The following is a 24,494-nucleotide window of genomic DNA, read 5'->3' as shown; positions in this document are numbered from 1 at the left end:
AAAATTGTTTGGTAAACATGATTGATTGAAAGATGAACAAAATTGATGCATGATTGCTTTAATTGGGAGGGGATAAATATGTGATCAAGAGACGTACTGTAAGGATAAATATATGTGATCAAGAGATGTACTGTAAGAAACAATAGAACACCAGCTAGACTTATGAAATATAAAACATATAACATTAATGTATGTGCATGTGAGTGTTACTAAGTGTCAAGCCACTCCTCCCCTCCGGAGAACTCGTCACTAAAGAGGGCGGGGTCATCTGCTAACAGGAAGTCCTCCGCCTTCTCCATTAGGTAGTCCCGGTCTGGCCGAGATGAGAATCCCTCGTAGGGGTCAGAGGTCAACTGGAGGAGCTCCCTGGGAGCTTCATTGTCACTGTCCCACGGTTCGTCAAAAGGAGCTGAGGTTACAAAGAACGACATGATGACAACACAATATTTTGCATACAAAAAAGTTTGGGTTCGTGACACCGTACAAGCATTGATTGCGTTTCTATCTATTGCAAATTGCATGCGAATTTTGCAAAAACTTGTAATCGAAAAAACATTGTATTCAAAACCCGATACCTACACAGTATGCCTGTACAGTTATAACCTGAGTGGATGTTGTTACTATGGGAACATACGTATGTCAATGAATGGGTCGTAGTGAGCGGAGAGGCTGGGTACAGAGAGGTCATGTAGGGAGATGGAGGACCCAGTGTCAGCTGCAAACATTGTGGCCACCTCACCAGTAATGGATGTGCCTGTGTGTGCGTGGGCGGGTGTGTGGGAGTGTGTGTGTGTGGGCGGGTGTGTGGGAGTGTGTGTGTGTGGGCGGGTGTGTGGGAGTGTGTGTGTGGGTTGATGGGAGTGTAGGGGGAGGTATAATTTTAGCCCTAAGGATATATATCCACACCGGTTAGTATGGTTGGTACTAACTTAGTAACAAGCTAGCTGCTATAAAAATTTTGTGTGGAATTGACTTCGAGATGAGGATTTGATGAAAAAACCACCACATTATCACATGACCCACCGCCGAGTGCTATGGAGAACGAGCGAGGTCTTCGTCTCAAGTGGAGTAGTGACTCTTGGAACGAGTACAGAGTGTCATTACTGATACCAAGGCAACCGGATATGTCCACCTCCGTCAGCTGGAGGCAATGACAGGCTAGCTGCTGGAGACCTGAGGGAGGGACACACACAGCATATGAACACATGGGAATTGTTATAATTATAGAGCATAATAAAACTGAGAAATGATTCTACCACAATAGATTCAACGTCACTATCTTGAGCTGTACGAATATTTAGGTTACATAGTTCATACGAAAGTTTGCATTAAAGGCACTGCAAAAGGTTCTAACTTTGCAACAGCCAAACTTAATTTTGAATGGTCCAAATTCAACTGAAAGCTTAGAAGGAACTCTTTCAGATCGCATGCTCAAATCTCAAATTCAAAACGGGCCATAATTTCTCATTTTCGGAAAAAGATCATGGGCTATAGCTATTTTGTCAAAAACAGGCCCAAAATAGACTTTTGATTTTAACACACCATCTGAAAAGCCTCTCTCTAAGCTTTTAGAAATCATTAAATTAACGTTATTAGACCATCGGAACTAAAGTTAATTATGGCCGTTCAAAAGATGAAAAAAGGCTTCCCAGTATTAACAAAAATTACTCACTATTTTTATAGAAATGTATTACCTTGACCAGTGATGGCGAGACATGCCCTGAGGGTGAGTGTGGTCAGCCCCCCCACAGTACACAGCTGCTTCAAACCATCATCACTCACCTACGACAGGAAATACACAAGGTTAACACTTTTGGCTCCACTGGAGCCGTCAAAAGTAAAACTCATCATTAGATATAACTTTTTCCAAACTCAGTTACAGGTTCTTAAAGGTAGCTAACAGTTGATCCCCCCCCCACACACACACACACGCCCACCTGATGGCAGTAGCTGAGGTTGAGATTGGTGAGTTGTGTGCAGTCCGAGAGACAAGCCACACCCACATCAGTTACATCGTAACAGCCCTGACATGACAACCTCCTACAAGTAACAAAAAACGTACATGTACAGGTATTAGCCGGGTCTCCTGTATGTTGCGAGTTTCAATTTTTGATTTTCTGAAAGCTTAGAAGGAGCCCTTACTTTCAGATGATATGCTCAAATCCCACAGACATAATTTCCTATTTTCGGACAGGTGAAAAATATTGACCATAACACATCATCTGAAAGGCCTCTTTCAACGGAACTAAAGTCACGGCTGTTCAAACATCTCTATATAAGGATGTACACATAATTATGATCTGTTACACACGAACGTTAGCCTGGGGCAGTTCTTGGTGATGGTTGAGAGGAGGTGGTCTCTGAACGACAGCTGCTTGTCCACCACCAACACTTCCTGCATGCATGGACACACATAATAATGTTACGCAGCAGATTGAGCTGTTTAGGACAACGTACGTTTCATACACCAAAGATAATATAATTATTGTAGCAAATGTCTTTCTCACCAAATTATCCAGAGATCCGATTGGGTCCAAGTCAGAGGGGCTCACTGTGTGGGTGGTATGTGTGTGGTGTGGTGTGGGTGGTAGTGTGGGTGGTATGTGTATGGGTGGTATGTGTGTGGTGTGGTGTGGGTGGTAGTGTGGGTGATGGTGACTCACCATTATCGTTAGGCCCTGCAAAGTAGAGCTCTCTCAGTGATCGACAATACTGCAGAGACAATGTCAAGTAACTAATCAACCTCTCACGCAATCAAACATATTATTATTATGGGTACTGTATTTGCGAAAATACATTCAAACATTTGCGAAATTTGCGATGGTTGATCAATTCGCAACAATAAAATCCGCAAAACCTAAATTTGTACTAGTAAATACACACGATCCTTGCCAGAACGCAATAGTTAGATCGCAAACGGTCAAATTTTCTGCTGATTTGGTTCATTCGCAAAGGTTTTTCACCTGCAAAATATTCTAGTAATACGGTATTATTGTGTGTAATGTTGTAGGTATGTGCTAATTAAGCAACATCTTCACAATATCCAAACATAATTATATCAGGAAAATTAATAATGGAACAGCAAATTTGACATGAATCTGCAACTGTAAAAAAACACAGAGGAAATAGTACATTTACAATCAGGGGTCAGGGTTCAGAGTTCAGAGTTTATTGTACGTACACATTCACTATCTCTATGGGAATGTCTTCGTTATCTGTATTCTCATTCGCACAAACCCTCAACTCGATATCTTGATTGGTCACGGCTCCGAGATCACGACAGAAATAACCCGTACCAAGTTTATCACAGCAAGAGTTCGCTGGTCCGCAGCCTTTCCCATCCCATAGTGGGTTGTCGCTATAGAAACGATCGTTCTCGTAGCCTTCAGAACTTCCAGTATCGCAGAAATAATCATTTTTAATAAACTCTGGAATGGCCGTGTCTGGTAGAGTATTAGCACTGTTGATGCAAGGACAGATATGACCTGACACGTCCACTTCCGAACGAGCTGCCGCAAATGTCCATATGTGTTGCCGTGGTGACAAGCCGTACGTAAGGCTAACGCCATCGACATAGTATTGCTCTAGCGTGACCTCCGGGTCATATTGATGAGCGTAGAACGCATTTGGAGACGAATATTGATAACCGATAATTTTGCCGCACACGCGGCTGTAAGGAATCCCATTGGTCGATAGGAAGGTCGAGCTACATCCGGGGTTACGGCTGAGACGACCGCAACTTCTCAGGGGGTTGTCCCATAATTTAAGACCAGGGGGGCAATTCTGGTTGGTATCACGCATATCGATATCAGCCACCCTCATCCAGCCGGGGGTAGGGTTACGACACGCACACTGGGGGGTCTCCAGGTCGCAATACATCTGCACAGCCGAGCCGTTGCTCGTTCGAACCCAATACATACCGGACGTTAATTTTCGAGTGGTTGCCGCCCGAAACTGTGCCACCTGACGACAATTCTCGGCAGGATAATCTGGTAGAAGTCCTAAGACACGTTGCTCCAGAAAGCCAGCCAGTGAAGCAGCCACTGCCTGCTGGATAATGGTGGACGCTTCTTGAAGGAGCTCTGTTAATAGAACTGGAACTTGAGAATTGTCCGTGGTACAAGTGTCGATGATCGCAGTGGGTTCGGTGGAATTAGCGGGTGTAGTAGTCATGACTACCGTGGTTGTTGCTGTTGTGGGGGTGGCAGTTGTCGTTGGAGGCATTGTCGTAGGAGGGGGTGTGGTTGTTGGAGGAGGTGCAGTCGAGGGTGGTGGTGTAAAGGAAGTGGGCGTGGTCACAGCAGGGGGTGGTGCAGGAGTCCCTGCTACCCCTGTTGAGCGATACGTTGCTCGAAACCCGGCAAACTCAATCAAACCATCAGTGATCATCTCAATGGTTAGTACTTCACCAATTGAGAAGTAACGTCTCTGTGTAGTAAAACCATCGGAGGGTGTGCCTATGACAGTGCCAGGACGACAAGTGTAGCCCTCACACACACGTATGACGTCATATCCGAACTCTATGGCCAGAGAGGTGAAGTCCAGCTGCACTGTTTGTGTAGATTGGGCTGTGATGGTCCATGTACAGTGGGCGTGTGGCGGGTAGAGCCCGGGGTTGGACGGGCGGTTGACGGGAGAACGAATGTTAGCACTGAGACTGGACGCCGAGTACAAGCCACCGCAGTCACCTAGGGGTTAAAGAGAGAGAGCGGTAATCACAAGAACCTGACACAATAAGTGAGATCTGTACATTAACAGAACAATAGCACACGTTAGCAGTGGTAAGCACCACACACATGTTAGCAGTGGTAAGCACCACACACACGTTAGCAGTGGTAAGCACCACACACACGTTAGCAGTGGTAAGCACCACACACACGTTAGCAGTGGTAAGCACCACACACATGTGAACTAGTGTTAAAGATACCGTATTTATTTAATTTAAGGCGATTCTGGTTTGCAAAATACACACACACATGTGAACTACAGTGCTACTGTACAGGACCACACTGTACGTACCTGGAATGTGAAGCAGTCTGTTTGCAGTCAGACCCCGATCCTGGAACGGAATGGAGCCAAAGTTCAGTCTATTCTTGACGGACAGGTCCACAAGACGACGCCTCAGCTCGATAGGAGTTAACAACGGCTCTCGTGACAACAAGATGGCTACCACCCCGCTAACCATGGGAGTAGACATCGAGGTACCGCTAATAGTCTTGGTACATATGGTACACGTATGATCAGCGCCCTCTATAACTGACCCCGGGGCAAATATGTCAACACAACGACCAAAATTCGTGGCAAAATATATGTCATCGCCCCGAGCACTACCCCCCACAGTGGTGGCATATGGACTGCTAGCAGGACTGCGACCGCAGGCATCTTCGAAGCCGTTACCAGCAGCAACCACGACGTGAATTCCTTGATTATACATTCTCTGTATTGCATCATTGACGGAGCGAGTGTACCCACCACCGAGTGACATGGACACAACGGCAGGTCGTTTCCGCTCTCCAATCACCCTGGCAACGAAATCCAGCCCGTCCAAAACCACGCTCCAAGGCCCGGCGTTAGTACAATCCAAAACACGAACAGCGTATATCTGCGCTCCTTTAGCTACACCGAATGTCCTGCCACCTGCTAAACTGGATACATGCGTTCCGTGTCCATGGCAATCAGAGCCCAATCTTGAAGTCCGCTCAAAAGCATCGGTTGGATCGTAGCCGGCGTATTTGGCATCGTATTCGAATTCAGCGTGATCATACCGTATACCAGAGTCTAGGATGTAGATGTCGACACCACGGCCGTCAGTGGGCGGGTTATAGCGAGAGTCGAAGGTGGAGGTTTGCTGGTCTATACGGTCGAGGTGCCATGGTATCTGATCACCATGAGCCATCGTCTCCTCCTCTATATAGGCCACCTCGGGCATTCGCCGTATCTGTGTGTGTGTGGAGTGGGCGGAGTGTGTGTGGGGAGGGGGAGTGATGTACACATAATTAGATTGGTGGAGTGGGCGGAGTGTGTGTGGGGAGGGGGAGTGATGTACACATAATTAGTTGGGGGAGTACAGCTGCAGAATACGTATTTGCAGCTAGCATGAAAAACGTATATGTACGTACTAGACATGAAATTACTTTTGTAGAGCTCTACAACACTAATGACATAATATGCAATACACTCAATACTCCACTTACTGCCGCCAGTGAATAGTCGGACACCTTCACTGCCACGAAGTTAGCCACACCCTGTCCGGAGGTGATTATCTGCTGGTTGTCACTGAGTTGGGCCACTCTTCGTAGAGTGCTCTGGAAACTATCGCCTGACATGTCATCACGAAGGTTAACAATATAGCATCCAGTCTTGTCTTCCTCCGAGGCACCTGTTGCCATTAGCAACGGGCATGGCTCTCCCTCGTCCGCAGAGGTCAGAGTACATGCAAAGAGAACCAACAAAACGATTGGACGTAATAATAGAATCATCCTTGCCAGCTAACTACAGCTGTTAGAGATGCACTCTTGAATAACAGAGTTGCTTCGATGTGTTCTTGGCTAGAGCTGCAATGGACGAACAGTAGCTGCAGAATTTGAAGCTTTGCAGACAAAGACACAGAGAAACTGTCACAAAGAGATGCTCTAAATACTCCCCACTGTGACCTAATGAGGTAACAGAGCCCACCACATAATAGAGCAGCCATTGACACTCACACAGAGATGCATGATGATTACAGAAGCCACACATCTACACCCACCCACACACACACAACAAGTGATCACAGAGATAGTTTCTAAGGATACGCGTACACATGGCAGTATCAGTATCGTGTGTATTAAGTCATATATAGGAATGACAAAATACCTGCAGCAGTTGCTAGGTACTGGTAATTGTAGCTGGATGATCATTCATAAGCCACTTGTGTAGCCAAATTAGTTGTCACTGAGCCCGGGCCAACACCCCCACCCCCGCAAATGACCTAACACGGTTACACAGAGAGGGTATGAGTGGGTGTGTTCCTTACAGGGAGAGTGTGGGGGCGGGAGACGGAAGGTCAGTCATGCACGACACGAGGGAACCCAACAACATGCAACACTCGTGCTATTAGAATAATTATTATGATTATTAAACATTATTATTTCCTAATTGGGACATACGATAATTCATTATTAACAGTCTTACAGATGCCAAGCTCCTGATGGCCACTCCAGTGAGCAGCTGGCATTGGTTGATGTTGACTACCTCTAGGACGGGGACATTGTGCTGACTCAGCAGACATATCCCTTCATCTTTGACGGAACTGCAGGCCTCGAGTATCAGCCTCTTCAGGTGTCCTTTGATCTTTGGCGTGGTGGTTAGATCTTTGATCTTCGTTGTGGATGGTAGACCTTTGACCTCCGTATGACCTTCAGTCGAGGATGGAAACCCAGCGAGATAGAAACACTGCACACGAGAAAGCTCTGAACTAGTATTAGTTGAGTAGCACAAGTACAATGTACATAGATCACTTTGTGCAACTGTTTACAGCTGGATGCACACACACACACGGTACGCCCTGACACACGCACGCATGGCTGCTGCTCTCATGAAACAGTGCCGTCAGCAATTCTTCTGCTCAAAACAACCGCACAATCATGCATGCACACAACCACATGCAGAGACAAATCTTAATTCAAAAAGATAGCGAGGCATGAAGTAAGCAATAATCATCCTACTCTTCTCTCATTGCCTACAATTATGGATCTTCTCTGACATGCTCTTATTAGGCTCTTCTCCACAATGAATGAATGTCCCAACTATGGCACACTCAGTGGTTACCACGGATACTCACTTGCCCTGTGATTCGTCTATTCCCAGTGATGTCGAGGCTCTCCAGTGACTGACAATTATGCAGCGCCCACCATAACCTGTACACAGTCACATGACCCGATGGATAATCACATGACCTGATGGATAATCACATAACAGTCATATAATCAACACAAACCCTTTCTCTCCAACTTGATGGCAACCAGCCAACTTCAACCACTGCAAGATAAGAGAGTCATACACACACACACACACACTCCCCACCCCCACACACACACTCCCCCTCGATCCCCCCCATACACACCCCACACACACACACGTACCGTGAGTCCATTGCATCGCTGAGTCAGCAGGTTGAACGAGGTTGTGGTTAGGGAAACCCCCGATATATCCAACACCTCCAGCTTGGGACAGTACATCCCTGTGTGGTGTGGGTGGTGTGTGTGTGTGTGTGGGGTCATTGAGCAACCTATTGCAGACGGCAGAACTATATATGCATGCAAATTAATCAGAGAATGCATTAAAAAAGATGCTACGTAATAAACTCACCAATCACATCGAGTGCAAAGTCCGAGAGTTTTCGTGGTGATGCGGACAAGCTCAACTCTTGTAACCCATGGCAACCACGCTTGAGTACAGAGTGCAGAATGTCATCAGAGAGACCTACACACACACACAGGGAAAAGTCAGTCATACATTATTATTATTATTGACCTACTTTCATATTTTCCCGTGAATGCTTTGAAGATTCCTCTAAAATGGAGCGATTTAACTGTCTTCCACAATAGACGAGCAGCCATCAACCAGCTCTTGCACACTGCAGGGGGTGTGCGTGTGGGGGGTCAGTAGTAAGGGGGGCATGCGTGTGGGGGGTATGACACACCTCTCTCTACAACAATCCTGTCCTTGAGACTGAGATATGAGAAGATGTGTATCAGAGTGTCACTGTTGAGCACAACACTCCTGCAAGTGGGGAGGGGGCATGTGGAGTGTGGGGAGGGGGCGTGTGTGTGGTGTGATGATGAGGGGGTGGGGTGTGTAAGTAGTGAGGAGGGGTTCAAGACATAGTATCGCTATAATTATAGAGCTATTATACCGCACATGTGTGTGGATGTATGGGGTTGGGAGCTCACTTGTTGTCTTGTCCTGGCTCCCTGGAGCTACCCCCTGCAGCAGAGCCACCCCCCACAGAGCAGCCCCCCTCTACGGACACTCCACTGTCCTCCCCACTTGTCTTCACATCCTCCACTTCATCCACCACAAGTCGTCTCTTGGGTTTCTTTGGTGTAGATACTCGCAAAATACTGTGAAAAACGCGAAAAAATGAATTTCTCAACATATAAAGAAAGACGTGATTACCGTTCATCCAGACACAGTACATCATCCGAAGCTCCTAGGGCAAGTTGTGCTGACTCAGCATTCTTGAACGTCACAAACCCAATTCTGCAAAAATATCAAAAGCTGAAACAACTTGAAACCATACAAGGTTTGTACGATTTACATTCATTTCGCCACACAGGAGCAAATCGATTGCACACTATAAACTTACCCTCTAGACCAAAGCTTCTTATGATCCTTCACAATTTGGGAATATTCTACTGGCCCAAACTGAGAAAAGAATTCTGAAAGTTCTTGGAATGTTACCTGCAGCAGAGCAAAGTTTTCTATCTACACTGCACTGTACATGCGCTGCAAAGAAAAGCGTTGTGTGTGTGTGTGGGCGTGTACAATCTCTAGCGGTGTGTGTGTGTGTGTGTGTATTGTTTTGGCCTACCCTGTAGCTTATGTTCCCAACAAAGACTTTGCAAGGATTTGGCTGATGGTTCCTCTTGCTTGCCATGCTTGTTTGATATTACTATTATGTAAGCTGCTGGTTGCTCAATTGGAGCAAAGAAGCCATAACAATGTAATTTCAATGCAGTGAAAAGTTACATATCTACATTTGTATGTATCACACAAAAACTGCCATAAAAAAAATTGTTCGATAAAAAAACTTAATTGACTGGCTACATTGTTTGTCTGGTGAAGGGGATATAGCTGATGTTGGGGTAGACATAAGGGGGGAGGGGCCGGGGGCTGTTTGCACGACTGTGAGGGGGAGGGGGGAACATTGGATCAAACGCAAAGCATAATTATAGGTACTCGTGCAAAATGCATAATTATGTGCAATGGAATCTTCTAAATGACAGCCTGTGTTGACGCTATCACACAAATAATTTCTCACTTGTTATAATCCGTGAGGTCCTGAAACTCCAGCAAAGCCTCTCCACTCACTGACTGTTGTCTCCCCCCTGCATTGCCCTGACCCCCTGCATTGCCTGGTTCAACAGCTGTGGGGGGTCTCACAGTGGGAGGTCTAGCCATGTCCCTCAAGTGGCTCTGAGCAACAACTGGCCCCAAACTAGTCTCCTTGGCAACACTGTGCATGGTCGATTGACGCAATTTCTTTTTACCAGAAACAGTCACTCTGAGAGAGAAGTAAAATAATCGTAAGATATTATTAAGCAAAAATTTACAGACATAAAATAAATGATACCAACTTATACTTACCCTTCTTTTCTTCTGCCAAAGAACACCACAGCCAGTCCAGACACGACCATCAACAGGATAATGGCACCCACTATCAGGATGACAAGCAACGAGATCCTGCTCCCACTGCTGGTGGGCGTGTCTCTGCCTGCTACCCCAGGAGTGGGCGGAGACACTGTAGCAACAATAGACTCCTGCATGCATGGGATGAGATGGACATAAATGTTAGCTATCCAAAATATATTTGCTGATACATAAAAATTATACAACTATGGCCCAAGGCAGACTTGAATTCATTCATCGGCCTCAACCAAAATCAACACTTGTAAGAGCTCATAAACAAGTATATACGTACTGACTTGATACCGCAGCAGCTGTATATATACGAGGCTTACCGTCAGTGTACACGCCTCCACTTGGAACCCACTGTGAGTGAATGACTGCACGAAGCTGCTAGAACAGGAGGGTGTGGTCAGTTGCACGGCTAATCCAGGGCTGACCACAACTATGACCCTGTAATACAAGCAAAGGGGAAATGAATATCTTAAAAAGTAACCTGAGCAATGGCCTGATAATAACAATGAATTTTGAAACAGATATCTGTAAGAACTTGCTCTCTCATAGTTCCCTACTTGTTATAGCCAGACAGACAACCAGACTAGGACATTACATATTCCACCCACTCACCCGTGCTTGGTGGGGGGTAGTGGGGCGGGGATACCCCTGGAGGAGGGGTGGTCTACTCTCACAATGGAGGGTGTGGCTACTGGGTACGCTGCTGACAAGGCAGACTGAAACACTGTCTGCACCTCTGACTGGAGGAATTCCAGTACATCAAAGTTGGTGATGTAGAGTTCATGCTCTAGAATAATGGCACCTGCAGTAAAAACAAGTTTACATGAAAATTCTATAAAAATGGCACTCAATCCACATGCACATTTTGAATGTAAAAACATATCTTCTCATTTCCATGAAAAGTATGTGATATTTATGAAATTGGCTTTTTAATTTAAACACACAAAATCAAAAATAATGTTTTAATAATTAATTTTATGTTGAGGCATCTACTACCAGTGCCACTCACCATCAGCTGGTGAAATTGTTATAGTTATTTCTCGTGTCCTCGATTCAAAAGTGATCTCGTTGAGTCCTCTGACCTCCAGTGGTACTGCCCCCTCAGGCTCTGTGGGGGTGCCGTATATATAGGCTGGGCCAAAGCTGGAGTTGAACTGACCAACCCTGAGCCAGTCAGGGAGACCTGCCAAACCACTCTGTTGGGCCGATATCAACACTGGAGAATCTGCAAATATACAATCCAGCATAATTATGAAAATAGAGAATAGAGCTAGGAGACACAAATAGTTAAAAATAGATTTACCAGTGAAGAAGTTATTTGTGTCTACTTGACAACTGGAGAATAGCCCCACCCTCCATTGACTGTCTTCACACTGACAGGTTACCACGGGTACCAGCAGAGAGGCTGTCAGCAAGCTACAAAGCAACTGCACAACACTCATCTTCTCATGTCTTCTGCAATAAAGGGGGAGGGGCTCAGAGAGGCTGTACTGTATGATGAGCAATGAATATCATTAGTTTGAAAATAGCTTTTTCTAAAGAATGCCTTTCCCCGTATTTCGTATGTATGTGTTCTAGTGACGACCTTTACCCAACACTGCAGACCAAGGGGAAAGATGGGCGTACCTACACTTACTCTCCTGCTGGTTCTGAGCATTGTACGCAGTGGAGTTACTGTCACTAGTGATGCTAAAGGATGTGGATACACTATAGTTCTTCTTGGATCCACTGGTGACCTTGCAAAAAGATACATTTGGCCGGCTCTTTTCGATAACTCCCTCCAGCTCTACACACACCACCTTCAAGACTGTCAAGAGCAAAGACTGGTGATATTTGGAGCATCTAGGTCAGAGGTGGCTGATAGAGAGACAGCTTTGGATAAGTCACTGGTGAACGTGAAATGCAAACAAAGTGATTCTCAATGTTTAAAACTATTAGCGAACTTCAAAGAATCAATTAATTTCGTTAAAGTGAAGACATCGTTGGACTTTGAACAACTTTCTCAGATAATTAGAGATAGATATGAAGTATTGAACATTATGGAACTTGGTAGACTAGTGTATCTGTCGATACCGCCATCAGCATATGTTGCAACTGTGGATCACATCAGCGAGCACCTCAAGCCGAGCGGGTTGACATGGTTACGAGTTATCCTGGAGAAACCGTTTGGCCATAACCTCTCATCAGCACTGGCACTCAATGAGGCAATATCTGAGCAGCTTGAGGAAATGCAGGTGTATCGAATTGACCACTATTTGGGGAAGTTTGGAGTTCAGCTAATATCCAACTTCCTGGCAGTGAACAGTGATGTGTTGAAGCCACTATGGAACAGTAATGGAGTACAGTTGATGGAGGTAGCTATGGAGGAAACACTGGATGTTAGTGGGAGAGGAAGTTTCTATAACGCTAACGGTGTAATCAGGGATATTCATCAAAACCATTTAACTGAGATATTGACTATTTTGTTAATGAATCCGATTTCGGACCACCAAACGGAAAAGTTCAAAGTTTTGTCTGACCTCTTCTCCCCTCGTCTACACCATACCGTCCTCGGACAATATACTGACTATCAGAAACACTTGCAGGAGGACGGGCTACACAACCATAGCAACACACCCACATATGCATCAGTGGCACTGTACTCAAGAAACCCTAAATGGAGTGGCGTACCTTTCGTGTTAACGTCCGGGAAACAGTTGAGTAGAAGAAGAGCATTCGCACGAGTTATTTTCAAGCAAGGTGTTGTGACAGGTTGGACTGGGCGATTGGGTTGTCCGCCCGAAATACACTTCCTCATTCAGCAAGATGGATCGAAACCTGGTATTCTAATCTCAGAACACTTTTCAAGTCTTGAACTAAAAATGTCCACCACAAGCATCGACTGGATAAAGACACTATACAATGATCCTGAAAGCAACTGTTTATTTACTCATTTTGAACCGAAGGCGGACATTACGAGCAACTCTTATATATCACTGATTGGAGCTGTACTCAACGGAGAAAAAGAATATTTTGTAGACTCGGAGTGTTTGCTAGAATCATGGAGGATCTGGACTCCTTTACTTGAAGAGATTGATCTAATACAACCACACCCCTTACTGTACTCGGCAGATGATCTCCCGACCTTGGAGGAGCTCAGTTTTCATGGAATTAGACGTACCCCACCACATACTCAGAAGTTGGAAAACCCGTTTCAAGATCATGTAACTTTATTTTCTGCTAACTCCACTTTTGCTGAGAGTGAACAGATTAAGCACAAGATTGTACTAGCGAATAAGTATGAACTGTCTAATATACTTGCTGAAGATTTACTGAGTGTTGCTGTGGTCTCAATTGATACTCATGGATCCTTCCACCTTGCCCTCCCTGGTGGGACCAGCCCTGTATTATTACTGGGTTCTCTATCACTGGACTATCAGCATTCGTTTCCATGGGGTCGTACCCATATATGGCAAACAGACGAACGATGTGTTTACCCAACAAACCAACATTCAAATTTCCGACAGCTAGCAGACCACCTCCTCTCAACTGTCCCCATTCCGTACCTGAACCTTCACCCCATGCCAGTTCATCTACAGCAAGGATTGTGCATACACGGAGATTATGGAGCCGATTTCTATCAAAAGCAATTGATCGATTTTCTTCCCGAGGGTCAGCTGGATTATGTGTTGCTAGGCGTTGGCAGTGACGGACATATTGCATCAATATTCCCTTTTTACCAGAATGTGCCAAAGGGCGATAAACTCGTGGAAGTTGTGGAATGGGATGGAATTTTTATGAATAAGCGCATGACTCTGACACTGAACTGTATACTAGAAGCCAGACACATTGGTCTGGTTTTCATTGGAGAGAACAAGAGAGACATTGTACAAACAGTAAAGAGAAGCTTTGACTCTTCACTGGACAATAGTGGAGAGCAGCTACCAGTATTGAAGCTGATACAAAGAGCAAAGAAAGAACAATTGACTCTGTACATTGACCAGTCATGCTGTCAATAATTGATTGCGAATGTTGATTCATTAATTCATTGTTTACCAATCATGCTAATAATTATTGTTATTGTGTATAAAAAATTAAATTGTTGATCGTAAGTATTATTGACAGTATTCATTCATTGTATGAATATAAATTTATAAATTAAGCAATCAACATCAAGTAGTCATACACTTGACTGTATCGCTCCATGGCCCCCAGCCGGCTGCATTATGACATCTCACTCTGAAGTAGTACGTCGCTCCAGACACTAGTCCAGAATAATGAAAGTTAGCTTTCTCCCCATTATAGATCTCCTCGAATGCGTATCCATGACAATAGCGTCCCACATTAACATACTCCTCTTGTGATGTACCGAGGTCTTCACTCGTTTCAAGATCAGAGAAAGAAGAGCTGCTATCAGTTCTACTCATCTTGGGCATTTCGACTTCTTCGCTCTCTCCCACTGTGCTCATTCGGCCCACAATGCTGCTGTCTCTACTGCCACTCGTGTCCTCTGAGTCTGCAAACACTCCGCTTGTGGTGATGCTCATTAGCTCGTTATCAGAGGGGGCGGTGGTCGGTTTGTTCATCACAAGGGGTGGGAGGTTCAGTACAGCACCAGGATGCTCTTGGTTGGTAGTGGTGGGCCGCCTCTTAATGCCTGAGGACTTTGATAATACTTGTGGGCGTTTGATATCGTCAGCTACTTTCGGTAGACGTATTGGCTCCGGGAGCAAAGTAGTGATATTTCTTGGGGTTGGTTTAAGGACGAGATTGTCTGTTGTTTGGTCTTGTGATTCCGATGCTTTGCCTTGTAACCGTATCAGTGATATGTTTCTGCTACCTAGCAACGAGGGGGGCACGGAGGGGAAGGTGTTCTTGGATTCGCTACTCAGTTCACTCATGTCCTCAAATCCACTCTCTGGAGTGACCATTTTCCGATTATACTGCTTCTTAAAATTCAATTTCACTTTAGTTCTGAACGGTATGTCGGCATAGCAATGTAGAGAATATGTTAGCGTCCTATCAGATGACACATCAGTGATGTCATCATCGACATTCCACACGAGAGAGATGGCCTTTGCTTTCACTTGTGCTGTCTGTATGCATGGCATGGGAGGGAGCTGCAGGACAGCACCGTGCTGATGGAGTGTGTCCACTAGAGAGTCTGTGATGTCGGGGAGCAAGGAGAGAGGGACCTCCGGCTGCATCGTACAGTGGGGTGCATGGGACGTCTCGTTGAGGGAGCGCTCGAAATTGAGGTCCATGTGTTTGCGAGAGAGTAGAGCAGTTAGTGGGTTCAGTCGAAGCAGAACAGTGCCTGCATGGATGTAAAATAGAGTTAACCAAACAGTAAAAAAAAGTTATGCATGGCTGTATGTGTGTACCTTCTTCTTTGGCTGCTAAGACTCTTGATCTTGCAGCAGCCACTTCAAACCTCATCTCTGCTAACATTTCTTGTTTGGCCTCCACCTGCTTGTCCAATAGAGTGAGGAGAACAGCCTCTCTTCTCTCCAGGGCCATTACGTAATTTTTTCTCATATCTGCAAATAATTATAGTGATTCCTATTAATCAGTAAAACAATTCTCACCATTGAAATGTCGTTCCAGTCTCTCCTGTGCTTTCCTAGCATTGCTGTTGATCTCTTCAACCAGACTGAACATTGCTTTAGCGGCAGAGTCTAAATCTTTTTCTATCCTCTCTAACTTGGTGAGGTTATCAGAAACAGAGGAGCAGTACTTGGTTGCCACTTTACTCATCAGATCGAACTTGTGGAATCGATGCTGGTTGTAAAACTTGCACAACACGCACATGGGTTGTTTCTCAGTCTCGCAATACAATACGCAACTTTGACCCGGGTGTTTCTTGCACGTGGGTTGCTGCTTTGGCTTGAGATTGATCGGAACTGGCTTGTGGCGAGACCGAACCTTGGACCCTTCATGAGCTTTTTTGCCGCAGTAGTCGCAATACGAGGCGTTACATTCGCTGCAGTACATAGCTGCAACCCTGTGTTCACACTCGGCACATTTATCGTTATTTCTTTGACTCGATAATTTCATGTATTCTTTGGAACTAATCAATTCCAGAATTGCTTCGTTGTGAGGTAAGTTGTTCGGAGTTTGCTGATCAAGCGGAGTGATAACAGAACAGATACCACATTTCACAGCTACTGGGTAGAGATTTGCCTCGCAAGCTTTTTCTAAACAGTTGCTACAGTACGAATGTCCACAGAGCAATAGCAACGGCACTCGTATTCCAAGATATGTGAATTGATTACCGCATAGTTGACAGAAAGAGGCAGGTTTTGTTGCAGCCAAATCTCTATCACCTTTGAGAATTATAACATCTGAATCGTCGATTTCAAAGTCTTGTACAATGCTCGGTCTTCTTTGCGTGTGAAATGAAGCGTTTAAATCCAAGTCTCTTTGAAGAGGCAGTCCAGAGCTACCGAGAGTGTCTCTTCTCCTCCCAACTTTACCAGATCTCTGTCTGTTAGAGACTGTTGATAATGGTCGAGAGTTCATTCCCACTAGTCCATGGTGGTTAAACCTTCTTATTGCACTGCCTGTCTTTCTCACTTCACTCTTAGTACGCAAACCACTAGAGAGACTTGATCTGCTGTTGGGTCGCGATGTGGACTTCTTAAGAGTGTCGTCAGAGCTTGTTCTTGTTGGGGAGTGAGGTTGTGAGTGAAGGCTGTGATCGAGTGAGTCATTGTGATGCACACTGGAGGAGGCTCCACTGCTGTTCAGCTTATAGTCATTGCCAGCTGGTTGCACAGAGATCTGAGCTGCCACAGCTAGTGTGTACATGGTGGGAGAGAGAGAGAGTTAGTAGCTTTGTACAATACACTAACTAGTTTATTTTACCTGGAGTTACAGCTGCTCTTGATACAGTCACTCCCATTCTGTTTCACTGTTCAGAGCTTCTCTTTATTGCAGCTCGTTTCTGCTGAATGATCTGTCTCAGCAACCTTGTGACTATTATTCTGTTTGTTTTTATTACTAGCTTGCCATAGTGATAGCAGCTGCTCAGCCAGCCCCTCCCCCTTTCTGCACAACTAATGAATGTCATTAATAGCTGCTCTATTTATCAGAGCAAAGAGAAATTGAAAAGAAAAAACACATCAAGTGAGGAGATGACTGTTTTGGCCACTTTTGGATATGGCTTTATAGCCTTCGGTCCCGTCGCTGCCCTGTTCCTAGTCACCGTTGCTAGACAAGCTCATGAGATCATCATTGTCATGTCCAGGTAAGCACACTAGCCAGGTACGTAGACACATAGCAATAGCAAACTACCCCTCTGTATTGTCTCTATGCAGTGCTTTCTTCTGGCTCACGTCTCTGCTGCTCTCCTCAATAATCTGGTCTATAGTGCCCCCTCTGTATGATACACCAGCATTCACTCTCCCCTTCTCTGTACTACTACAAGAGTTCTTCCGCTGGGCCTTCTACCGTCTTATTCGGAGGGTGGACCGGTTACTGGAGGTTCTGAGTGAGGACAAGTCTCAGCGGAGGAAGCACAAAGTAGCCTATGGTGAGTTCCAAATAAATAGCTTTTTGGAGCTAACTTCGATCGTCATAACTGTGTTGTAACCGAAAATAAAAAATGCATTTGGTAGCTGTTTAGTGCTACAATATAGCGTGGCGAAATATTCCATTTTCTGGACAAAAGCGCGGACTATAATTATCAAGTGGGTGATTTTTCAGAACCAGGTCTCTTTTCGGAGCTAACTTTGCCATAACTTATGTTCGGAACGTCCAATTTTCAAAGCTAAAATTATATTGATATAGTCCCTTCTGTGATATGACTTTAATTTTTGCAACAAAATTCATGGAGTTTACTCTATATCTGTCCTTGCAGTGAGTGGGATGGGCTTTGGACTGATCTCCGGAGTGGTGGCCTTTGCCAATATCCTACAGTCCAGTGGAGGGCCGGGGGTTGTGGGTGTGGTCAACAGGGGATCACAGTACTTTGTTCTCTCGTCAGGTACGTTGTTATAAGTGCTTGAAAACCTAATTATACACTGACGTTGACAAGCTACTAGTATTACAGCCTTGATATTAGACGACAATTTCGTTGATGTACAACCTATTATTTTTACAATAGCTAATGACCTATATGTAATTTATTGTACCTCTACACAGCATTTGGAGCTAACATCATGATCATACTCCACGTGTGCTGGGGGGTGGTCTACTTTGATGGCTGGGAGATGCTGCATCGCGATGGACTCACCAACCTCACTAAGGGCACACTGCACGGCTACTTCAACGTCCTTCTGGTCATAGCCTCTCATATGGCCATCTCCCTACTAGTGAGTGGGTGGGTGGGTGGTGGGATTAATTCCCCACGGCAACAAAAAAAGAATTTTGTAGGTTTTAGAGCTCATCTCTGTTCAATAGTGCATATACATGTAGTTACAGTTGAACCCGTATATAACAGGGGACAAGGTTTTGGCAGCTACAGAGAGGTGTCCCTATAATTATAGTTGAGAGTGATCATCACCACATCAGTCATGTATGCTCATGAGCTAAGTTACTGCTTCTAGCTAACCTAGGGACTTCACTAAATGCTTCTCTATAATTATGTCTTGCAAGCTTTAATAAGACTGCAGAGGGAAGCTAGAGCTAGATTGTTTGTACTACTTCGTGCACAAAATACATAATCTATCATTTTCTGCTGATCCAGCATGTGGCGCCTGTTAAGAGGTTAAGTGAGTGGAATGTTGAATAGCGACTAGCGAGGTCGCCATTTTTCAGTAGTCGTCTTCCTATGGTAAGTACACGTGGCTGCAATCCAGCCAGACCTTAGCTTTTGGCCATTATTTAGGGGGCGTGGCTGAGGGTTCTACTACATGTCTAGATTTCGATTTTTGATGTACTCAAAATCAGTTATTTTACGTGTACATTCTTACCTCCCCTGCAGTCATTGCTCAACCAGTCCCTACCCCCCACCTATTTTCTAGTGGCCTCGTACGCTATGGCCCTGTTTCTGATTGGTTACTCCCTGCATCTGGCCGGAGCAAGAATCGGAACACTCAAGCACTTTGTAGCTCTATCTAACTCTTGTGATAAACAAATGTAGTATTATAATATAATTATCGCGTGTGTGTGTGTTAATGAAACATTATATAATGCACTATAAACTTCTCTTTTTGACGTTGGATCACCTGTACTGATCGAAGTTATAGCTGTTGAAAAATGGGTTTGTTCGACTACAATTAACCTCCGTTCTTTTAGCTGCCATAAAACTTGAATTCTGTGGATCCAATGTCCAAAATGTTATCGTTTTCTGAAAGCTTAGAAAAAGACCTTTCAACTGCAAACAAAGTGGGGGAGGGGCTGCTCAAGATGAGGGGGTGTTGAATGGGGTCAGAGGTCAGAAAGCCATGTGGAAAGCTGTACTAGGCAGCCCCGGCCCCATAGATTGAGCAGCCTCACACTCGTCTGCTCCCTTCATAAAGCCAGCTCTCTGGGGAAGTTGAACGTACCGGGGTGGTTTTACTTCCCTATGTCCCCTCCAGCACTGGAGTCAAGGTCAACTTCACTCTGAGCTCCCCTCAAGGTTGCTTCTCTTGGTCAGTGTACCTACTGTGTGTGTGTAGGGGAGGGGGGATACTGGTCCAAGCTGTGACCCTAATCTGTGTCCTGAATAGTTGGTGTATTTAAATGCCGAAGATTTAGACCTAAAATTCTATAATTATAACATTGGCACACACCCTCACCCACACCACCATGCACACACCCTCACCCACACCACCATGCACACACCCTCACCCACACCACCCACCCACACACACACCACCACCACCCCCCCCACACACACACACACCCACTCCAGTTGACAGCTCTGGAGGATGATGCAGTGATTGCTGCCTACCTTCTACCTGCTACTGGTGGTGTCAGGTCAAGAGAGATTTTGTCCTCTACAAGTTCACAGCACATGAGGTTTGTTATGCAATATACTTATCAATAGAATGTTCCCATGCATGATTGTTATCATTCATTTATCCCTGCATGGCAATATGCAAGAAATTCTGGGTCTTGTAAAAGTCTTAATTTGCTGCAGGATATAACGGGAATCTGATAATTATTTGCAATGGGGGAATACTAAAACCCCACCATTATATAACTTGTAGTATAATAATTATTATCGCTGATCCAATGTCAACGTTTTGTGATTTCTATAAGGTTAAAAAATGATGTGTTGCAATCCCAAATTTCGTCAGGGCTGTCATTTTCAACCTTGGACCATGGGCTATTATCCATGGTGTAGCCAACTTGGCTAATAGTTTTATAGCTCAAATATAAACTTTGATAACACCATTTGAAAGGTCTCTTTCTAGGCTTACAGAAAATAAGGAACAGAATTCAAGTTATGGCAGCCATTGGTCAGTCATAAGTACTATACGTTACTGCAGAAACATCAAACTTACTTAAATGAAAGCGGGGAAAGATTTTAAAGATCAGCAAAAAATGATAAGATAGCAACATATAACCACGTGACGTGACGACTCTTTTTTCCATTGTGAGGATATTTTTATTTCGTCTCTTTCTTTGCAGCCATTAAATTTTAATACCATGGCGATTGTGATTCTCATATCTGGGTGTCATCTTATGTTAGGTGTTCTGTGGCTTGTAGCTACATGTACAATCAGTGTAAGATCTAACCTTGGTTCTGACAATGTGGATTTGCTAATTAATTACTGATGCATGTGTGTGTGTGTGTGTGTGTGTGTGTGTGTGTGTGTGTGTGTGTGTGTGTGTGTGTGTGTGTATGAGGGGGTGGTCTGGTGTGTGTGGGTTGGGTCTAGCAGGTCCACTGTCTAACAGTTTTAGAGCTTCTCTTGAAGGCTGGGTTTCAGTTGCACCAACTCTTAATCAATGTGTGTATTCTCAATCCCTCTCAATAATGATGTTTGTTCCTTGTACACAAGTGCTGCTTGTATGGGCATTGGGTTGTGATGGACAATGAGCACTTGGAAATAATTGCCTAGTGTTGATTGTTTCGTCTCTGTCTCGCTGAGTAATCTCTTAGTGCGTTGTTGAGCTTGTATATATTGCTCATTCCTTCAACACTGGATTATTGTCATTAGCAAGAAAAGTTTTGATACGTAAATATCCCGACCACAAGAAAAGGCCGGTGGTGTGAGTGGGTGGGGCAATGGAGTCCACTCAACCATGCATCTCATGGACCCAATTAAGAGTGTTCTAACATAATTATACACATAGAGATTATCATCCGTATGTATGTATGTATGTATGTATGCTGATTTTGTATTATGATGAATTTGAATACATTTTGTGATCTTGTGTGTGTGCATTGGGTGCATGATGTGAGATCAATTTCAACATGGTATGGAGTGTTGTTAACATGGAGGGTGACATTGTATGAGTGTGTGTTGTCTGTATCTCAGGCAACTGGTCAGAGGGCTAGCAATAGAGTGGGTGTAGAATGTTGCTAGGCAATATAGCCACAAGTATGTGTGTACCATTATGGTCTAACCATAATCAATACTTTGATCCTATGAATATTGTTGTGCATGCATCACCTGACCTGTCACTGTGAGAGCTGTGAGTCTATAGCTGCTTTTGCCAAACTTTGAGCTTTTCTTTCTACTACTAAACACTTTTCTAAAGGTGAGCATAATTATTGTACACGTTCTGATACATTCGTTTGTAGTTTTCATTGCTTGAATTCTTTGCTATTATTATTATAAAGCTTGACACGCCCCCTTTTTAGCCTATTGTTATCCTTTTCTCTCCCCCTCAGTTTTGTGTCAATGGCTGAGAGGCCGAGTGCTGCTCAAGAAGCTCTCTCCAAAGTGGAGGACCAGCTGTCATGCCTAGTCTGTCTGGAGCCCTACACCAACCCTCGACTGCTCTCCTGTTTCCACGTCTACTGTCAACATTGTCTCGAGGATATAGTTACCCACAATCGACAAGGCCAGCTGGAATGCCCCAAGTGTCGCCGGCCCACCCCCCTACCTCCCACTGGTGTGAGTGGCCTCCAGGCTGCCTTCAATGTGCACCATCTATTTGACATCCAGGAAACACTCAAGAAGATTAAAGAGCCTCAGAAATTGGCCTGTGAGAAATGTTCTGTTACCAATCGTAAAGCCACCAGCTTTTGCCGACAATGCACCAAGTTCATCTGCGAGAAGTGTACCGATATGCACAAAGAATGGGACGAGCTCAAGAATCACGAAATTGTTACTATCCAAAAAGTAGAGGGGGATTTGATTCGCTTGGTCTCCCCAAAGAAGACGTCCCCTCGCTGCCCTAAACACGACGAGAAAATGAAACTTTATTGCGAACCTTGTGGGGAGTTGATTTGCCGAGATTGCATCATTCATATACACAAAGACCACAAGTACTGTGTGATTGCCGACACCTTTGAGAGCCACAAGAAAGAGATCCTGGACTCCCTGGGACCCGTTGAGAAACAGCTAGAGGCCACCGACACAGCTCTCGTTAATCTGGATGGACGGCATGCCGAAATTGTTGAACACGGAGGAAAACTTGCGACCAATATCCACTCGAAATTTAATGAGATTCGTCGAGCTGTTGATGCTCGTGAGGGGGAGCTTATGGCGGAGTTGGAAGGCCACACCCAACAACAGCTCAAGAGCCTCTCTGCTCAGCGAGAGGAGGTGGAGATCCTCCAAACCCAACGTAGCAGCTGCCTGCATTTCGTGAGGGAAAGCATTCGTACCGGGTCTCCAGGAGACGTGCTGAAGATGAAGCAAGGTGTGGTGAAGCAAGTGAGAGAGCTGGTGGACACCTTTGACCCCAACACCCTAGAGCCTCGTGAGACAACCAACACCTGTTTTGTGCCTTCTGCTCAGCTAGTCAAAGAGTGCAAAGAATTTGGAACCATTGGCATACCATCAGTAACTGTCACCCCTACAAAAAGACCCGACAAGACCAGAGTGCAAGTAGTTGCCAGTCTTCAAACTTCAAACATAAATCATCAGCTGATCCAAATTCCGTCCTCAACCATTAAAGTCGAACTTATATCAAAATCAACGAATCAGACAACACAATGTATTGTGAAGGAACGAGGGAAGGGAGAGTACGACATCTCCTACCAGCCGATAGTGGGTGGGGCCAGCGAGCTGATCGTGAGAGTGGGTGGAGAGGAGGTGGCAGGAAGTCCATTCCCTGTGGCAGTCAAGACTCCGTTCGATAAACTAGGAACTGTTATCAAGACTATCAATGATCTCAAAGCACCTGATGGAGTGGCACTCAACCAAGCTGGGGAGATAATTGTGGCTGAACACGATGCTGGTATTGTCTCGATATTTAGCCCCACAGGAGACAAGCTGCGAACATTAGACACTCGAGGCACAGCTGTTGGGGAAATGAAGTATCCTCGTGGTGTGGCAGTGGACGGTGATGACAATATTCTGGTGGTGGATTATGGTAATCATCGACCGTTGAAGTTCTCACGTGGAGGAGACCTGATAGCAGCAGTTGGTAGTCATGGCGATGGTCCTGGACAGTTTAACTATCCTTTTGGTGTTTGTGTCAACAGTGTCAATGGGAAGGTGTATATGGTTGATAACGGTCTTAACTGTGTTCACATCTTCAACTCTGACCTCACCTTCTCCAGCAAGCTCGGCAGTGAAGGCAGTGGTAATGGACAGTTTAACCGTCCCCATGGCGTTGCATCCGATCGTAGTGGTTGTGTGTATGTGGCTGATTATTATAATTATCGAGTGCAAGTCTTCACACCCGATGGTGGCTATCTGAGGCAGTTTGGGAAGTATGGCAGTGGAAATGGAGAACTTGGCCTCCCTGTCAGCATCTGTGTGGACAGTGATGATCTGGTGTATGTGGGGGAGTGGGGGAACAATCGTGTCTCAGTGTTCACGTGTGAGGGAGTGTTTCTCAAGTCGTTTGGATCATATGGATCTGGACCAGGACAGTTCAACGGTCCTTATGGCATAGCAGTAGACCAGTGTGGTGTGGTGTATGTGTCTGATCGTGGCAACAATAGAGTGCAAATATTTTCTTAGTTTATTTTTGTTATTAAATTTTGTTGAGTTATTGTAACATTGCTAATGAATATTGAAATTGAAACCAGTGAATTCTTTTCCCATGCTGTC

The 24,494-nt window shown here is 44.9% G+C and overlaps 8 protein-coding genes across 9 annotated transcripts in view; 4 read left to right on the top strand and 4 right to left on the bottom strand.

Annotated features, from left to right (window-relative positions):
• Positions 1-55: 55 nt before the first annotated feature.
• LOC135333438 (F-box/LRR-repeat protein 7-like) lies at positions 56-9,730 on the bottom strand. The gene is made up of 19 exons (XM_064528411.1): positions 9,575-9,730; positions 9,350-9,444; positions 9,160-9,243; positions 8,934-9,104; positions 8,684-8,763; positions 8,519-8,617; positions 8,350-8,463; positions 8,124-8,221; positions 7,979-8,019; positions 7,823-7,898; positions 7,174-7,434; positions 2,664-2,712; positions 2,508-2,551; positions 2,316-2,395; positions 1,938-2,040; positions 1,695-1,782; positions 1,024-1,173; positions 635-754; positions 56-409 (listed from the first exon to the last, which is right to left on the bottom strand). The coding sequence occupies exons 1-19, from the start codon at positions 9,638-9,640 to the stop codon at positions 210-212; spliced, it is 2,019 nt and encodes a 672-aa protein (XP_064384481.1). The 5' UTR covers positions 9,641-9,730; the 3' UTR covers positions 56-209.
• LOC135333407 (uncharacterized) lies at positions 3,034-6,800 on the bottom strand. Its single transcript, XM_064528365.1, has 3 exons — positions 6,195-6,800; positions 5,020-5,938; positions 3,034-4,688 (listed from the first exon to the last, which is right to left on the bottom strand). The coding sequence occupies exons 1-3, from the start codon at positions 6,477-6,479 to the stop codon at positions 3,169-3,171; spliced, it is 2,724 nt and encodes a 907-aa protein (XP_064384435.1). The 5' UTR covers positions 6,480-6,800; the 3' UTR covers positions 3,034-3,168.
• LOC135333455 (uncharacterized) lies at positions 9,688-11,899 on the bottom strand. Its single transcript, XM_064528425.1, has 7 exons — positions 11,708-11,899; positions 11,414-11,629; positions 11,017-11,206; positions 10,725-10,842; positions 10,351-10,523; positions 10,025-10,267; positions 9,688-9,888 (listed from the first exon to the last, which is right to left on the bottom strand). Exons 1-7 carry the CDS (start codon positions 11,844-11,846, stop codon positions 9,807-9,809), a joined length of 1,161 nt encoding a protein of 386 aa, XP_064384495.1. The 5' UTR covers positions 11,847-11,899; the 3' UTR covers positions 9,688-9,806.
• A 78-nt stretch (positions 11,900-11,977) lies between these two features.
• On the top strand, positions 11,978-14,498 carry LOC135333411 (GDH/6PGL endoplasmic bifunctional protein-like). The gene has a single exon (XM_064528371.1). It carries the CDS (start codon positions 12,021-12,023, stop codon positions 14,400-14,402), a length of 2,382 nt encoding a protein of 793 aa, XP_064384441.1. The 5' UTR covers positions 11,978-12,020; the 3' UTR covers positions 14,403-14,498.
• Positions 14,499-14,531: 33 nt separating this feature from the next.
• Positions 14,532-17,390, bottom strand: LOC135333410 (uncharacterized). Its single transcript, XM_064528370.1, has 4 exons — positions 17,251-17,390; positions 15,972-17,180; positions 15,768-15,923; positions 14,532-15,700 (listed from the first exon to the last, which is right to left on the bottom strand). Exons 1-4 carry the CDS (start codon positions 17,285-17,287, stop codon positions 14,556-14,558), a joined length of 2,547 nt encoding a protein of 848 aa, XP_064384440.1. The 5' UTR covers positions 17,288-17,390; the 3' UTR covers positions 14,532-14,555.
• A 39-nt stretch (positions 17,391-17,429) lies between these two features.
• Positions 17,430-19,549, top strand: LOC135333463 (gamma-secretase subunit Aph-1-like). The gene is made up of 5 exons (XM_064528433.1): positions 17,430-17,632; positions 17,703-17,917; positions 18,245-18,370; positions 18,529-18,698; positions 19,310-19,549. Exons 1-5 carry the CDS (start codon positions 17,445-17,447, stop codon positions 19,466-19,468), a joined length of 858 nt encoding a protein of 285 aa, XP_064384503.1. The 5' UTR covers positions 17,430-17,444; the 3' UTR covers positions 19,469-19,549.
• Positions 19,550-19,750: 201 nt separating this feature from the next.
• The window catches only part of LOC135333464 (nuclear pore membrane glycoprotein 210-like), a 33,439-nt gene continuing 28,695 nt past the window's right edge, over positions 19,751-24,494 (top strand). For both annotated transcript variants that reach the window (XM_064528435.1, XM_064528434.1), the window contains exons 1-2: positions 19,751-19,961; positions 20,225-20,331. The gene's annotated coding sequence lies outside the window, so the exon portion shown is untranslated. The remainder of the gene's footprint in view (positions 19,962-20,224; positions 20,332-24,494) is intronic.
• LOC135333423 (E3 ubiquitin-protein ligase TRIM71-like) lies at positions 21,451-24,468 on the top strand. The gene is made up of 2 exons (XM_064528382.1): positions 21,451-22,023; positions 22,157-24,468. The coding sequence occupies exon 2, from the start codon at positions 22,167-22,169 to the stop codon at positions 24,402-24,404; it is 2,238 nt and encodes a 745-aa protein (XP_064384452.1). The 5' UTR covers positions 21,451-22,023; positions 22,157-22,166; the 3' UTR covers positions 24,405-24,468.

The sequence above is a fragment of the Halichondria panicea genome, chromosome 3, assembly GCF_963675165.1.
Source record: "Halichondria panicea chromosome 3, odHalPani1.1, whole genome shotgun sequence".
Taxonomy (NCBI): Eukaryota; Metazoa; Porifera; class Demospongiae; order Suberitida; family Halichondriidae; genus Halichondria; species Halichondria panicea.
Note: the sequence above shows the minus strand (reverse complement) of the source record. Positions and strands in the feature narration are given on the sequence as shown.

Excerpts from the sequence above, each read along its gene's own strand:
- LOC135333407 (XM_064528365.1), bottom strand. The coding sequence starts at position 6,479 with ATGATTCTATTATTACGTCCAATCGTTTTGTTGGTTCTCTTTGCATGT. Across the intron at positions 5,939-6,194 it reads CCGACTATTCACTGGCGGCA|ATACGGCGAATGCCCGAGGT; the intron begins GTAAGTGGAGTA and ends ACACACACACAG. Across the intron at positions 4,689-5,019 it reads CAGACTGCTTCACATTCCAG|GTGACTGCGGTGGCTTGTAC; the intron begins GTACGTACAGTG and ends TTTAACCCCTAG.
- LOC135333438 (XM_064528411.1), bottom strand. The coding sequence starts at position 9,640 with ATGGCAAGCAAGAGGAACCATCAGCCAAATCCTTGCAAAGTCTTTGTT. Across the intron at positions 2,552-2,663 it reads TGCAGGGCCTAACGATAATG|TGAGCCCCTCTGACTTGGAC; the intron begins GTGAGTCACCAT and ends CCACCCACACAG. Across the intron at positions 1,783-1,937 it reads ACCTCAGCTACTGCCATCAG|GTGAGTGATGATGGTTTGAA; the intron begins GTGGGCGTGTGT and ends TTCCTGTCGTAG.
- LOC135333455 (XM_064528425.1), bottom strand. The coding sequence starts at position 11,846 with ATGAGTGTTGTGCAGTTGCTTTGTAGCTTGCTGACAGCCTCTCTGCTG. Across the intron at positions 10,524-10,724 it reads TGGAGGCGTGTACACTGACG|GAGTCTATTGTTGCTACAGT; the intron begins GTAAGCCTCGTA and ends CCATGCATGCAG. Across the intron at positions 9,889-10,024 it reads GACCTCACGGATTATAACAA|TCGTGCAAACAGCCCCCGGC; the intron begins GTGAGAAATTAT and ends TCCCCCTCACAG.
- LOC135333411 (XM_064528371.1), top strand. The coding sequence starts at position 12,021 with ATGGGCGTACCTACACTTACTCTCCTGCTGGTTCTGAGCATTGTACGC.
- LOC135333410 (XM_064528370.1), bottom strand. The coding sequence starts at position 17,287 with ATGGGAGTGACTGTATCAAGAGCAGCTGTAACTCCAG. Across the intron at positions 17,181-17,250 it reads AAGAGCAGCTGTAACTCCAG|CTGTGGCAGCTCAGATCTCT; the intron begins GTAAAATAAACT and ends TGTACACACTAG. Across the intron at positions 15,701-15,767 it reads CTTAGCAGCCAAAGAAGAAG|GCACTGTTCTGCTTCGACTG; the intron begins GTACACACATAC and ends ACATCCATGCAG.
- LOC135333463 (XM_064528433.1), top strand. The coding sequence starts at position 17,445 with ATGAATGTCATTAATAGCTGCTCTATTTATCAGAGCAAAGAGAAATTG. Across the intron at positions 17,633-17,702 it reads ATCATCATTGTCATGTCCAG|TGCTTTCTTCTGGCTCACGT; the intron begins GTAAGCACACTA and ends GTCTCTATGCAG. Across the intron at positions 17,918-18,244 it reads GAAGCACAAAGTAGCCTATG|TGAGTGGGATGGGCTTTGGA; the intron begins GTGAGTTCCAAA and ends CTGTCCTTGCAG.
- LOC135333423 (XM_064528382.1), top strand. The coding sequence starts at position 22,167 with ATGGCTGAGAGGCCGAGTGCTGCTCAAGAAGCTCTCTCCAAAGTGGAG.